The following is a 12,886-nucleotide window of genomic DNA, read 5'->3' on the forward strand; positions in this document are numbered from 1 at the left end:
TGGGACGCGAATTTCAACTTGTTTACATAAACATACACCATAGCGCAAGAAAGCGACTCGCTAAGCACCTCGCCTCACCTCACCAGAAATGTCTGTGTGACAACACTGGGATTGGGAAAAGAAGGAGTTTTTCTGTTGCAGAAGAAGTATTTTGTTTCGCTCGTCAATTCGAACGTATGCCGTGAGTTTTCCCTCATGAGTTGATACAGCAATGTCTTAAGCAATATCTTACAAGCAAAACCTGAGATGCACGAGTGTTAAATCAGTTCAAAAGCATACCAAACTCTTCGAGACCTGAACGCTTGGTCAGTCACTTACCAGTTGTTGTTGATCTACCCAACTAACTTCAGCAATCACGTTCCTTTCGTCGTCCTTGTTGACACTGTTTTTCATATTTGTATACATTATCAATAATAAACCACTGTAACGTTTTATTAAAGCGGCTTTACACATGCACGTGCGCATTAAGTTTTCCTATTCAATGTTCTTCGGTAAACATCTCAAAGGAACATCCGTGGTCTACCGGAAGTTAACTCAAACAAAAGTTGTAGGGATCGGGGCCCACTTTGGGTAGCCAGATCATTAAAGGCTATCAGTAAATTATCAAAACATCAAACATGTCGATTTAGCTCAGTTAATGTGCTGCAACGTATTTATATTCCAATAAGTCGGAAAAGACTTAACTTTGCTAAAAGATTGACATATTTTAGACATTATAATGCAAACTTCTTGTTCCAAAATGCAATGTGTCATCCTAGCAAATAACGTTTTACCATTACATTTTTAATTCAACATTTTCTTCCTTTTGGCGTGAAATGCAGGGAATAATAGATTTGACTAGACTAGTGTATCCGGTTCAGTTTTGCACTACTTTCTGGAAAGTTACAATTTCTCTGGCTTAGTTTAACATTAAATACATGCACACAAAGCATCTTTTTCAAATATGACACCAATACAGCAATTAATAATGGCAAGACTTTGTTTTAATTGACTTCCGAGAAGAACACTAACATAGGACCAGATATATAGATTTGTATTAGTTATTTATTGGCTCTACATAAAATACACACATTTCTTTTGGTGCTGATCAGTAAAAAGAAAAGCAAATGTAATTCACAAAGCATTGCTGTAAATTTGACATAAGAAGATAAGGGTGAACTTTCCTTTTGAGTTTTCCCAAGTTAAATCTTTTTAGCTGACTATGGGTTTTCAAAATCGGATTCAGTTTAAGCCATACATACTGGAAAATATTTGTTTTAATTTTCTCGAAAGGTTACACACAAAAAACATCAGAAATAAATGCACAAGTAAAACCAACAAAACACCTACTTTGCTATGTAGACTTTTTTTGCAAAGGAACTATACTGTACATAACTGTTATTACTATGAGGGGAAAACACTGACAAGTCCTTTTTAAAGCTGTGGTAAAATAATAATAAAAGCACAGACTATTCACAAAATCATCAGAAACTGGAACAATATGTTGTGTCCATAACTAGCAAACTAAAAACTTGGTCCTGAAGAAAACCACCCATACAAATGAGTTCAGAATTCAACCTTTTTTTTAGGACAGGAAAAACAGGCGACTTGACCAAGAATGTTAAACACCTTTTTAAATCTTGATCAATTTCACATTTGAGAATGATGATAATTTTAGAGTACAGATGCCATTGAAAATGTAGCTAATGGTGGATTTATTAATCCCATTAATCTCACGTGCAGGTGGAGTACGCAAGTAAGATCAAGGTATACACATTAGGTGAAAACAAAATGTACAACCCCAAAGCTAGTTACAGCAATTCAGAATTTGGAATTCTACATGAGCACCATCCATTTTAGTTGATGGTTCTAGTTTGCAATCAGACACTATTTCTTTCATGGGCTGTGGTTGAAAAAGGCTCACCATTAATTCCAGCTATTTTCAGATTTGGCCATATGGGTGAAAACTAAATTCTTAGCAAGAATAACAGCTTACATCTGTTCGCTTCCTTAATACCTGCTCAAAAAGGTACAGCTGAAATTATCCCATAGGTTCAGGCAGGTCCATTTACCAAACCTAAAGCCTCCAATGACCACAACCTGATGAACACAAACCCAGACAGACATTTGAAACTACTTTCTAAATGTATGGTAAATGTGAATGCTAATAAATGCTACCAGGCTCTAGGGAAAAATCCTATCCATCTTCAAGCTTTCCATCTTCACTTGTCGCTGTGTTTGGAACTTGCACTGTGAGGCGAACAACTCCTGACAAATACATCTAGTGACTCAATCAGACAGCCCATCCAAAGATTTAATTTTGACGTGTCCTTTCTGTTACCATTGTTTTTAAAATATATATTGACATGAGAAGACTGTACTTAGTTTGAAAATAATTCATGAAAATTTTTTGAATTACAAATACAAATGCTACATAGTACCTGATGCAATATGTACTTATTTCATGAATGACAAACTAAGCAGAGCATCATTAAAGTTAAGTAAACAACAGAGTGCAAATAAAATTGTCCAAAAATGGTATGGTTACACCGGCACAAGTTCATAGGATGCATTTTATGTACCATGAATATATACTTGTGTAAAAATGCATTTTGAAACAACAGGATTATAATGTTTTAATTTACCAACAGTTAAAAAAACACTACATTGTAAAACTGTTTACTATATTTGGAGGGATCCCAACCTGGAACAATTTCATGCATTGGCAAGTAAGGCACATAAAACATGTTGAGCGCATAAAAATAACAAAGGGGGATGAACAAAGAGCAGGTGAATTTTTGTTTGGGCTGAAAGAACAGTTGATAATCACCTCAATTTAATTTAAAGGACTGTACTATTATGCCATGAAAGGTCTCCCATCTTTCTTCACTTGATTTATTTGAAGGAACAAATGCATTTTTATTTAACATATGACCTTGGTTATAGTTTTCTTCAGTAGTTTCAGGCCTCATTAATAGCACAATGATTTGGCACTCTAGAGTTTATATTAAGGTTTTATATCATAGCATTTGTTTTTGGTAGCCTCTTAAAGCTTTCACTACATGAACAAATTGTTTATTAACAAGACAGCATTACAAAATGACCATTTTCACCAATTCCATTGTTTAAAAAAATTTAATTTCATTACTATTAAGTAGTTCGTTCAAAGTTTTAAGTTTTGCATCCTAGCACCAGTTACCCAAATCTAATCAGTTTCCATATAATTATAAAATGAAAAAGGGACAAAGAGGTTAACACAATAACAAGCACATTCTCCCAACAATGTAACCCCTTTAGCCACAATTTGTGTAATGCCTATAGGAACTTGCACACAGTGATTTACTTGTGGACTTAAAGGGACATGGATATCTGAGTGCATTGAACATTTTATTTAGGTACATAAGTTTTTCACATCAGTAGAGGACTGAGGGGTAATTCCATGTCAATTAAGTACACGTTTGGACATGTGGAGATTTAGCATGCCGATTTGGCCTCTTAAGAAACCCCAAGAACTGAAATTACACTTGTCAAATTGTTAATATGTGGGGTATGGGCTAACTAATTTGCGTGACTCTGTGACTTTGACTTGCTCGATCTCCATTACTGTAGGCCGTAGAGAAATGGTTCTTATAATCACTTTATAGATGTTCACCAGCTCTTCTTATAAGGTCAAATCAGCACGCCAAATCTCATTAAAATCAGTCCAAAACGGTGTTGAACTGACTTGGAATTACCCTGAGGAGGGTTTACAAAAAGCTTAAATTCAGACAGCATCTCCAAGACCAGTCTTTAAACGTAGAAAGGAAAACTGGAGGATAGGTTAATCAATAAAAACAATAGTGGGATTTGGTTAGGGTAATCCCACAAAACACTTAAAAACACATCCATCTGTCCCATCTATCCCTCCGGGCCTCTTACAGGATTCTGCTGATGCTCTCCCTTCCTGGCTTCTCGTTCTTGCTCCCTTTGCCGACGGCCGCTTTCTTGGACAGCACTGCCTTCCTGCCCCTCTTACCGGCCGCTTTCCCTTCCTCACCCTTCTGTTCCTGTGCGGCCAGTACCGCCGTGCTCCGGGGCCGGCCGCTCCTGCGCTGTGAGACCACCGGAACACTCTCCTCCTCCTCCTCCTCCTCCTCCTGCTGCTGCTCTTCCTGCTTCTCCTCCTGCTGCTGCTCCTCCTCCTCCTTTTCTGTCGGGTCTACGCTTTCCGGCTGGTCACCCGAAGCACCCGGCTCAGGTATTTTTGACCCTTCGTTTTGGCTTGTCTCTGTGTCGCCCTCCGTCTGTTCCTCCGCATTTCCCTCAGATTCTTCCCCCTGAGGTTTGTCCGCCGCACTGCTGTCGTCCTGGCGCGAGCGCTTTGTGGGGGGCGTGCTGAGCTTCTGCTCAGAATCCCTCTCCGCCTCGGGCTCCTTTTTGGCGAGGCTGTTTGCGGACGAGCCCGGGGGCCGACCCCTCTTGCGCGGGGGGCCGTCGGGAGCCGGGGACGGCTGGGCGTTCTTGCGCAAGTGCGCGCCCTGCGCCGACGGGGTCTTGCGTGGGCGTCCTCTCCCTCTGGGCTCCGAGGCAGTGGCGGCCGCGGCGGGGGGATCCTCACGGGGGTAGATGCGCGGCCTCCCCAGGGGCTTCCACACCCGTGGCGACTTGGGCTTGCCCTTCATTTTCTTCCTCTCCTCCTCTTCCTCAGGTGTAAGGGGACTTTTCCTGGGCCTTCCCCTCACTTTTATTACTTTCGGAGGTCGGCCTCGCTTCTTGACCGGCCCAGGGGATTTGACTGGAGCTGAGGTGTCCAAGACTAATTTGCGTGGCCTCCCGCGCTTGCCTGGCGTTTTTACTGGTTTGGGGCTCTTCTTGGCGGACCCCAGCGGCCTGCCCCTGCCACGCTTGGGGGGCTTCTCGCTGCCATTGGGAAGGGCCGAACTCACCGACTCCTCAGAATTCCCCTGCATTGCAGGAAGTTGATCCGACTCTTCCGACAAACTAGAGGGTACTGGATTCATTAAGCCGTTTGGGGGAGGGGGGGGGGGGTTCACTGTTACCTGCAAATACAATATGGAACACACGATAAAAACTTTCCCAACATATAAGCATGCCTGACAGATCAAGCTCTCAAGCCTACTTTGCCACTCATATTAGTGTTGCCTTTACACATTAGCAACATCACCTACACCAGGGGTGTCCAGTCTTATCCAGAAAGGGCCGGTGTGTGTGCAGGTTGTTGTTTTAGCACAGGACTAAGACAGCTGATTGTACTCATCAAGGTCTTGATTATTAGAATAATCAGGTGTGTTACTGCTGGGTTAAAACAAAAACCTGCACCCATGGCAGCCCTTTTAGGATAAGATTGGACACCTCTGACCTACACAAAGGAATTGTGTTTCATTAAAGCACAACACCAAATTGGCGGCATTACAATGCGTCCGATGCTTTTGTCTGAATCTTACAAAGCATTGACTCTTGTCCACCCACAGGTTTCGTTTTTTTAAAATGCATTGCAGCTGACAAAACGGAGCTGCTGATGACAACTACACATAAAACCACCTAAGCTTGGAGAAAATAAATAAATAAAACCATATCAAAGTTAATAAAGTTGTGATAATGTGGAATAACTAATGGTAAATGGTTGGCATTTATATAGCGCCTTCATCCAAAGCGCTGTACAATTGATGCTTCTCAACCCTATTAACCCATGAAGGCACGTGCGAACATTATTTCCGGCAGGCTATATTAACGCAAATGGCGCCAAAGCTGCAAGCCATACCCAACTGTGAGGGTGGCATTTAAAACCCCTCAATTATTATAATTCTCAAATCAAAACACAATTATTTGAAATAAGGATAACTGGGTAGATGGGATTTGATTGCACCTCTAAACTGAATATCTTCAGAACACACGCACTGCTAGCTATAACATTAACAGGCACATTACACAGAGCCAAGTTAACAAGATAGCTAGCTACCCACCTTACAAACTACCGATACTGTACAGCTAGCAATACTACTGCCGCGAGCTAGTTGTATCTGGAAAATATGCAATGCGTTTAGACCAAAACCCATCGCATTTTGCAAACGAGAAAACAAAAATATACCGTGGGCGCGTAACTTAACTTAGAGAATAAAAAGCCTACATATTAGCTAATCAATAACAACCAAAAAAATGTACTAGCTACCAAGCTAACACCTACAACGAGATGGAGGATTTATTTCCTTCCAACGTAGCAAACATACTGCCTTGCAAGGAAGGCTTGGACACAGGTTTCTGCAAACAGATCTACAAGATGCATTTAAAATGTGCCTGAAACATGTGCGCAAAACGCGTGCACATGGCTCTTACCTTGCAGAAACCACTTCTGCTCGTTCACGGTGTCTAAAAATAAAAATATGATTTCACAAGCGGGAGTTACTGAATCAACCCAACGGTCTTTGTTTACGTTTGAATTTGAAACTGCTTCCGGGCCAATGAAAGGCGCAGAAAACTCTTGCGACCCTACCATTGAACTATATGGGGACCCATTTGTTAGTATAATAGTTAAAATCGCAACCTAAAACCTATTTTTATGAATCAAATAACCCGTATGATGGAGAACTTTCTCACATGCATAACAAGTATTTTCATTCATGACACATTTCACGAAAACTGACTGAAATGTAGTAAATTTTATCAACGGAAGTATCACGATGACGTCACCTGTAATATGCCCGCGCAGACAGGAGGCAAAAGATCTCGCGAGCTCCGGACGTCACGTGACGAGATATGCTTAAGCCGCCATGTTGGCAGGAAAACTCTGGGTGCCTGCCATTACTCGAAAAATGCATATTCCTTTACTCCACTACCACCATTCTCTACTCCATGCCCTGGAAACCAATCTTTGTGGACTCCCTCTGTGATCCTGATACTGGAGTAGATGAGCGAAGCGGCTTCAACTGGGCCCTCTAATCGAAGTGTACAAGATATAGGCTACAGTGGAATATTTTTTACATTTCTTCATGCTACGTACTATGAAACCCCACCCCACAAAATCTGTCACTAGGAGATGGTAGAGAACTTAAATACTCCCAATTCTGCAAAATATTTGGCCAAATTTGTGCCGTTCAAATGTGTGTGACGTACCCAAAGGCTAGATTCAACACACCGGACTAATCAGAAACACCTGTTAAGCCATTTGTTCCTATGTTATGCCACCCTAAAATGGGGGACTATAGTAGAGCTATTGGCACCCTTGATCAAAATAAGTAAAAAGTTTGCAATAAACAACACACTAATAGTCTAACTGTATACTTTTATTTAAATACATTTACTCATGTTTCAATGTTTTTTTAAATAATCTCAAAATAGTAGGCACCACTAACAATTATTCTAAATAAAATCAAACAAAGTGATCAATCAAATTTTATTCCAATTTTATTTGGCTTTTCCCATCAACATGGGAAGTGTCAATTCAAAAGAGACCGTCTGGTAAAGGGTACAAAACAAACATATTACATTACAAGGCATTTAGCAGACGCTCTTAAACAGAGCGTCATAAACAGTTCAACATCCCACCTAGAGCTGTAAGGGCAAAGATAAAACAATGTAAAACATATTGAATTGCTGCAAACTTGTCAAGAACAGGAAAAAAGTATAAGTCATGTGGCTGGCGCTTTTATTCAAAGCAGTTGATTTAGACTCAGCAGGAGACAATCCTCCCCTGGAGCAATGCAAGGTCAAGGCCCTTGCTCAGGGGCCCAGCAACTGTGCGGATCTATACCGGGATCAAACCGCTGACCTCAGGGACCCCAGTCATGTACCTTAACCACTACGCTACAAGCCACCCTATATGTTGTCCCCACGGATGGTGAGGAAGATGGTAAGGGAAGCCATAAAGAACCCAAGGAAAATTGGTTGTATCTTGGGGTCACTAAGTGACCTCCATACTAACAAACTCTTTGGAAGGGTGGCACAAATAAAGCCCTTACTGAGCACAATGAACAAAACCAAGCATCTGGAGTTTGTCAAACATCATTGGAATTATGACCAGAAGAGAGTGCTATGATCATATGAGACCAAAATGGAAAATTTGGCCATGCCCACCATTCAGATGGCCAAAGAGGAATGCATACTGGGAGAAACACTTCATACCTACTGTCAAATATGGAGGTGGGTCATTGGGGTGTCTTGGAGATGTTTCTGCCAGTGGTCCACGGGCACTAGTTAACATAAATGGCATAGTGATGTTTCTGCAAGGAAGCTGAGACTTTTTCGTAGGTGGATTTTCAACCAAGACAATGACTCCAAACATACATCACAATCCACACAGAAATGGTTAAGTTAAAACAACATGTTCTGCAATGGCCATCTCAGTCTCCAGCCACTACGAGCACACTACTTGACACATGTAGTTTTAGTTTACAATATTTCTTCTGCATATTTATCAAGGTTCCCAATAATATTAGACCTGTCTGTATATTCCCATGCTCTGTCTTGGCGTTTGGAGTGATCCCAAGTCTAAATTTTCCTTTAATAATGTCCTTTCATGAACTACTAAAGCAGGAAGTAACAACTGTTCTCATTTCAAGTTTGTTTTTTGTTTGTAAGGCATTTATTGCTGTCAAATATGGTTACTCTAGCCTAATAATTAAAGGCCTGCATGTCTGTTCATTATTTTATGAGCTGCCTGACATGCAATAGGCTGACAATTAGCCAAATATATACTTGACTAGTCAGTATGTTATCTTTTGTGTCATGTTAAATCAGCAGCACTTAGTTGACATTTAATGTAAATTTTAATATTGCAACATGATTTCCTCATGCTACAGTATTTCTATGATTCCCATATCAACCAATCACTGTGGGCATAGCTAGTTAGCTTGATCATGAAGCACAACTATAGCAACAAGGTCAACGCTGCCCTGCTCTCCAGTATGCATTTCCAAATATTCTGAATATCTGTTTTTATAAAAACTTATGCCTCCCAAGCTGGGTTCAGTTTCTTAGTAGAATGGTGATCCTGATGCCCTGAAAGAAGATTAGGCCAATGAGTCATTGACTGCTTCCTTCTTATCTGCAGGGCATTCTCCCCCATTTCAGTGGTTGTTTTGAGAGCCCCACAACATATCCTTAAATCTTGTGCCTGAATAATGTCCAATCTGATCAGGAAAGATCTGGCTGCTGAGCCAAAAACGATACAAGTATAATTAAAAACCAACCTGATCAAAGTACATGGTTGGAAAGGCAATTCTGTCCACTCCCAAATTCAATACCAGTTAAGACAGTTTAACTTTCAACAGTTCTTACATTTTGCTTCCACTTCTCAATCTGACATTTCCATGTTAACAAGGTATTAAACAGAAATGTAAATACTTTCACTCTTTTTGTCATATAGTTTCAAAAAATAAAATATCTTTTTCTTTAAAAAAAAAAGAGGAAGTTTCACCACTGAAAACCTAAAACCCCACTTAATATACAATGATCACTCTCCTACTATTTTAATAGCTTCTTCCATCTTATAAAAATGATTAGTATTCTTCTATTGAGACTGGCCATCTGCAAACAGTGATCTACCAATGTTTGGACCCATTTGATTATGTATATCATTAATAATTATAGAAATGAAGAGTGGGTTTTCACGCTACCTTGAGGTGTACCATTTTCTACTTGACATTTACTTTATTATGTATTTCCTATGCAAACCTGAATATTTATATAAAATTTCTATCAAATCTGCAGGTCGGACTGCAGTCTCAGGCTTTCTGTGACCCAGCCTGCATGGCTAATAGGCCTAAATAATGAGAAATCGTGATGGAAATGGTCATGTCCACTTTCTACAGTTTTGTGAGTGACCCCAACTTACTGCCTGGTGATAGGGCCTTTCCTCTTATTAGCTAGGCTAGGAAACACTGGTAACAAAAAAATTCACATATGCATATATATTTAATACTTTTTATTATTCTTGGTTTAACAATCATAATAATGTCATTAACTACACAGATTCTTTTTTTGAGACTTATTTTGTGTATCTGTGTGTGACAGAGGTGTTGTGATCCTGATCCCTCACAAACAACAAAGACTCAACTGAGTATGAAATGTGCAATTTCCTTTCCTATCATTCTCATTTTTAATTGCGCAGTCTCTCCATCATTAAACACATCTATGCCTCCTCGAGCTCCACACTTTCTTTCTCCACAAGGGCCAGCTCTCTCCTCTCGTCCTCCATCCTCTTCCTCTCCATCAGCATGTCCTCCTCCATTCTCTCGCTCCGTTTCACCATCTCCAGCCTCTCTCTCCTCCGTTCCTCATCCAGTCTCTTTATCTCCACCAGCACCGCTTCCTTCATCCTCTGCCTCTCTGCCTCCATCAGGGCGCTCTCTCTCCGTCTCTCTTCCTCCATCTGCATCCTCTCAGCCAACAGCATCTCCTCCATTTTGACCCTTTCGTTTTCCATCTGGGCCTTCTCTCGTCTCATCTCCTCCTCCAGCCTCTTTCTCTCCAGCAGCATGGAATCCTGCATTTTCTCCCGCTCCTCCATCTGGGCCTGCTCCATCAGCCCCTGCAGCGAGTCGCTTTCGTCCTCTTTCTCCTTCTCCTGCTCCATCAGCCCGCTCACCTCCACAAGCATCGCCTCCTTCGTTCTCGCCATGTCATTCTCCGCTTCCACCCTCTGCGTCCTCCTCTCCTCCTCCAATGTCTTTCTCTCCACCAGCACCACCTCCTCCATCCTAGCCCTCTCTTTCTCCATCCGCGCCTTCTCCCTCCTCGCCTCATCGTCTGTCCTCTTTCTCTCCATAAGCATCGCGTTGTGAAGCTTCTCCCTCTCCCTCTCGAAGTGCGCCTTCTCCGTCCTCCTCTGCTCCTCCAGAGCCTTTATCCCTAGGCACATGGCCTCCTTCATCCTTTCCATCTCCCTCTCCATCTGCCCTTTCTTCCTCCTGCCCTCCTCCTGCAGCCTGGCCACCTCCAGCATGGCCACCTCCCTCACATTCCCCTTTTCCCTCTCCATGAGCACCTTCTCTCTCTTCATCTCGGCCTCCATCCTCTGGACCTTTGTCAGCAGCGCCTCCTCCAGCTCTCGCTTCTCCTTCTCCATCCGCTCCTTGCCCCTGCTCTGCTCCTCGCTCAGCCTCTTCCTCTCCATCAGCACAGCGTCCTGCATCAGCTGCCTCTCCTTATCCAACTGCACCATCTCCCTCTTCCGGGCCTCGTCCAGCGTCCTCATCCTGGTGAGCATTTCCCTCTCCATCTTCTGCCTCTCCTTCTGGATCTCCAGCTGGTCCCTCTTGCTCTGCTCGGCTAACGCTTTCACCTCCATCAGCGCCAACTCCTCAACCGACTCTTTGGCCGTCTCCTTCACTCTCTCCGTATGCACCTGTCTCCTCTCCTCCTCCAGTCCCATCATCTCCATCAGCAGTTTGTCAGCTATTTTCTCCTTCTTCAGCTCCATCTGACCCACCTCTGCCCTCCTTTCCTCCTCCAATCTCTTTACCTCCATCAGTACCCGCTCCTTCATTTTGTCCATCTCTTTCTCCATCTTTGCTTTCTCTGCCCTCCTCTCCTCCTCAAACGCCCTTAACTTCATCATCAGCGTGTTTTCAGTTTCCTTCCTCTCTCTCTCTGCCAACACCTGCTCCGCTGTCTGTTTCTCCTCTGTCAATCTCTTTTTCATCGTCAACATTTCTTGCTCCGTTCTCTCCCTCTGTTTCCCCAGGTGCGCCTGCCCTATCCGCCGTTCCTCCTCAAGTTTCTTCTTCTCCGTCAGTGTTGCGTGCACCATCTCCTCCCTCTCTTTCTCTATAAGCGCTTTCTCTGTATTTCTCTCCCCTTGCAATGTCTTTATCACCATTAACATGGCTTCCTCCGCTCTTGCCCTGTTTCTCTCAATCTGTGCTCCCTCTCTCCTCCTCTCCTCCTCCAGGGTTTTCATCCGCACCAGCATTGCCATCACCATATGGTCCATCTCCTTCCGCATCTGCACTTTCTCTCTCCTGCTCTCCTGCAGCATGCTTTGCACCTCCCTCTGCCATAGCTCTCCCTCCACCTTCACAACGTCCTCGATCTTCTTCACCGAGTCAGAAATCTGACCCTAGAAAAGTGACAGAAAGTTCACAAAACAACATTGATGTGCTATCATCAACCATCCTATTTTTATTTCATTTTCAAGTATTTCTGTGACATTTCAAGGATTAAACATAGCAAAGAAACCAAAAAGTTCAATGATTAATTATTTAGTCTTTTATTATTTAGCTAATTAGATGTATAATCATTTGTGACCTGCTCTCTCAAAATCATCACACTCACCACAAAACCTATTTAGAGTTTTAGAAACTACTCAAGAGGAGAACGTAAGCTTCCTAACAATACCAATAAATGTTATCTCTCTACTCCAGATATCAAGGGAGTTGTGTCCTGTTGCATTTTGAGAGCCACCAAACCAGATTTTTGAGCAAAACAGCTTCAAAATGTAGCCGCAAGATTGTAGTTAGATGAACCACACTGGGCTAACAAAACTACGGGCTTTGACCTTGCCATCTTATTCATAAACCCTTTAAAACTATATGTTTATATTTACTCTTGATATTACGACATACAGATCATGAAACAGGTACATTCTTGAGCAAAATCAGATGAAAGCGAATAGCTACATGCAGCCACGAACACAGCTGATGTGGGTATTTTCCAGGTGTCTGGGGAAAGATGACAAGTTGGCTGGCAAATGATGAAAGCCAAGCGATTAAAGTGGTTGCTATGTGCAACATGGTAACAAATGGCTACATTGTCTCAGTAGCTGAACGGGACTATTTAACTAATATAAGCTTCTTACATATAATAATAAACAGCAAAATCATTTAGCTCATATATATATAATTATGGGAAATCACATTTAATGGTTAGACCTGATATGATTTCAAATATAAATGGGGGCAAAGGAAACATT

At 42.1% G+C, this 12,886-nt stretch overlaps 1 protein-coding gene across 2 annotated transcripts; it reads right to left on the reverse strand.

The window, feature by feature from the left end:
* Positions 1-961: 961 nt before the first annotated feature.
* Positions 962-6,643, reverse strand: si:ch211-288g17.3 (ABC transporter F family member 4). 2 transcript variants are annotated; one of them, XM_061256379.1, is made up of 2 exons: positions 6,313-6,643; positions 962-5,018 (listed from the first exon to the last, which is right to left on the reverse strand). In XM_061256379.1, exon 2 carries the CDS (start codon positions 4,977-4,979, stop codon positions 3,894-3,896), a length of 1,086 nt encoding a protein of 361 aa, XP_061112363.1. In that variant the 5' UTR covers positions 4,980-5,018; positions 6,313-6,643; the 3' UTR covers positions 962-3,893. The 2 variants fall into 2 exon arrangements, with proteins under 2 accessions (XP_061112363.1, XP_061112361.1); XM_061256377.1 differs by lacking the exon at positions 6,313-6,643 and adding an exon at positions 5,943-6,281.
* Positions 6,644-12,886: the final 6,243 nt, after the last annotated feature.

The sequence above is a fragment of the Conger conger genome, chromosome 9 (genome assembly GCF_963514075.1).
Source record: "Conger conger chromosome 9, fConCon1.1, whole genome shotgun sequence".
In the NCBI taxonomy this organism is placed as follows: domain Eukaryota; kingdom Metazoa; phylum Chordata; class Actinopteri; order Anguilliformes; family Congridae; genus Conger; species Conger conger.

Bases quoted from the DNA above. Each gene is read 5' to 3' on its own strand.
- si:ch211-288g17.3 (XM_061256377.1), bottom strand. From the start codon at position 6,035: ATGGGTTTTGGTCTAAACGCATTGCATATTTTCCAGATACAACTAGCT. The intron at 5,019-5,942 runs GTGGGTAGCTAG...TTGTATTTGCAG, and splicing joins CAGTATCGGTAGTTTGTAAG to GTAACAGTGAACCCCCCCCC.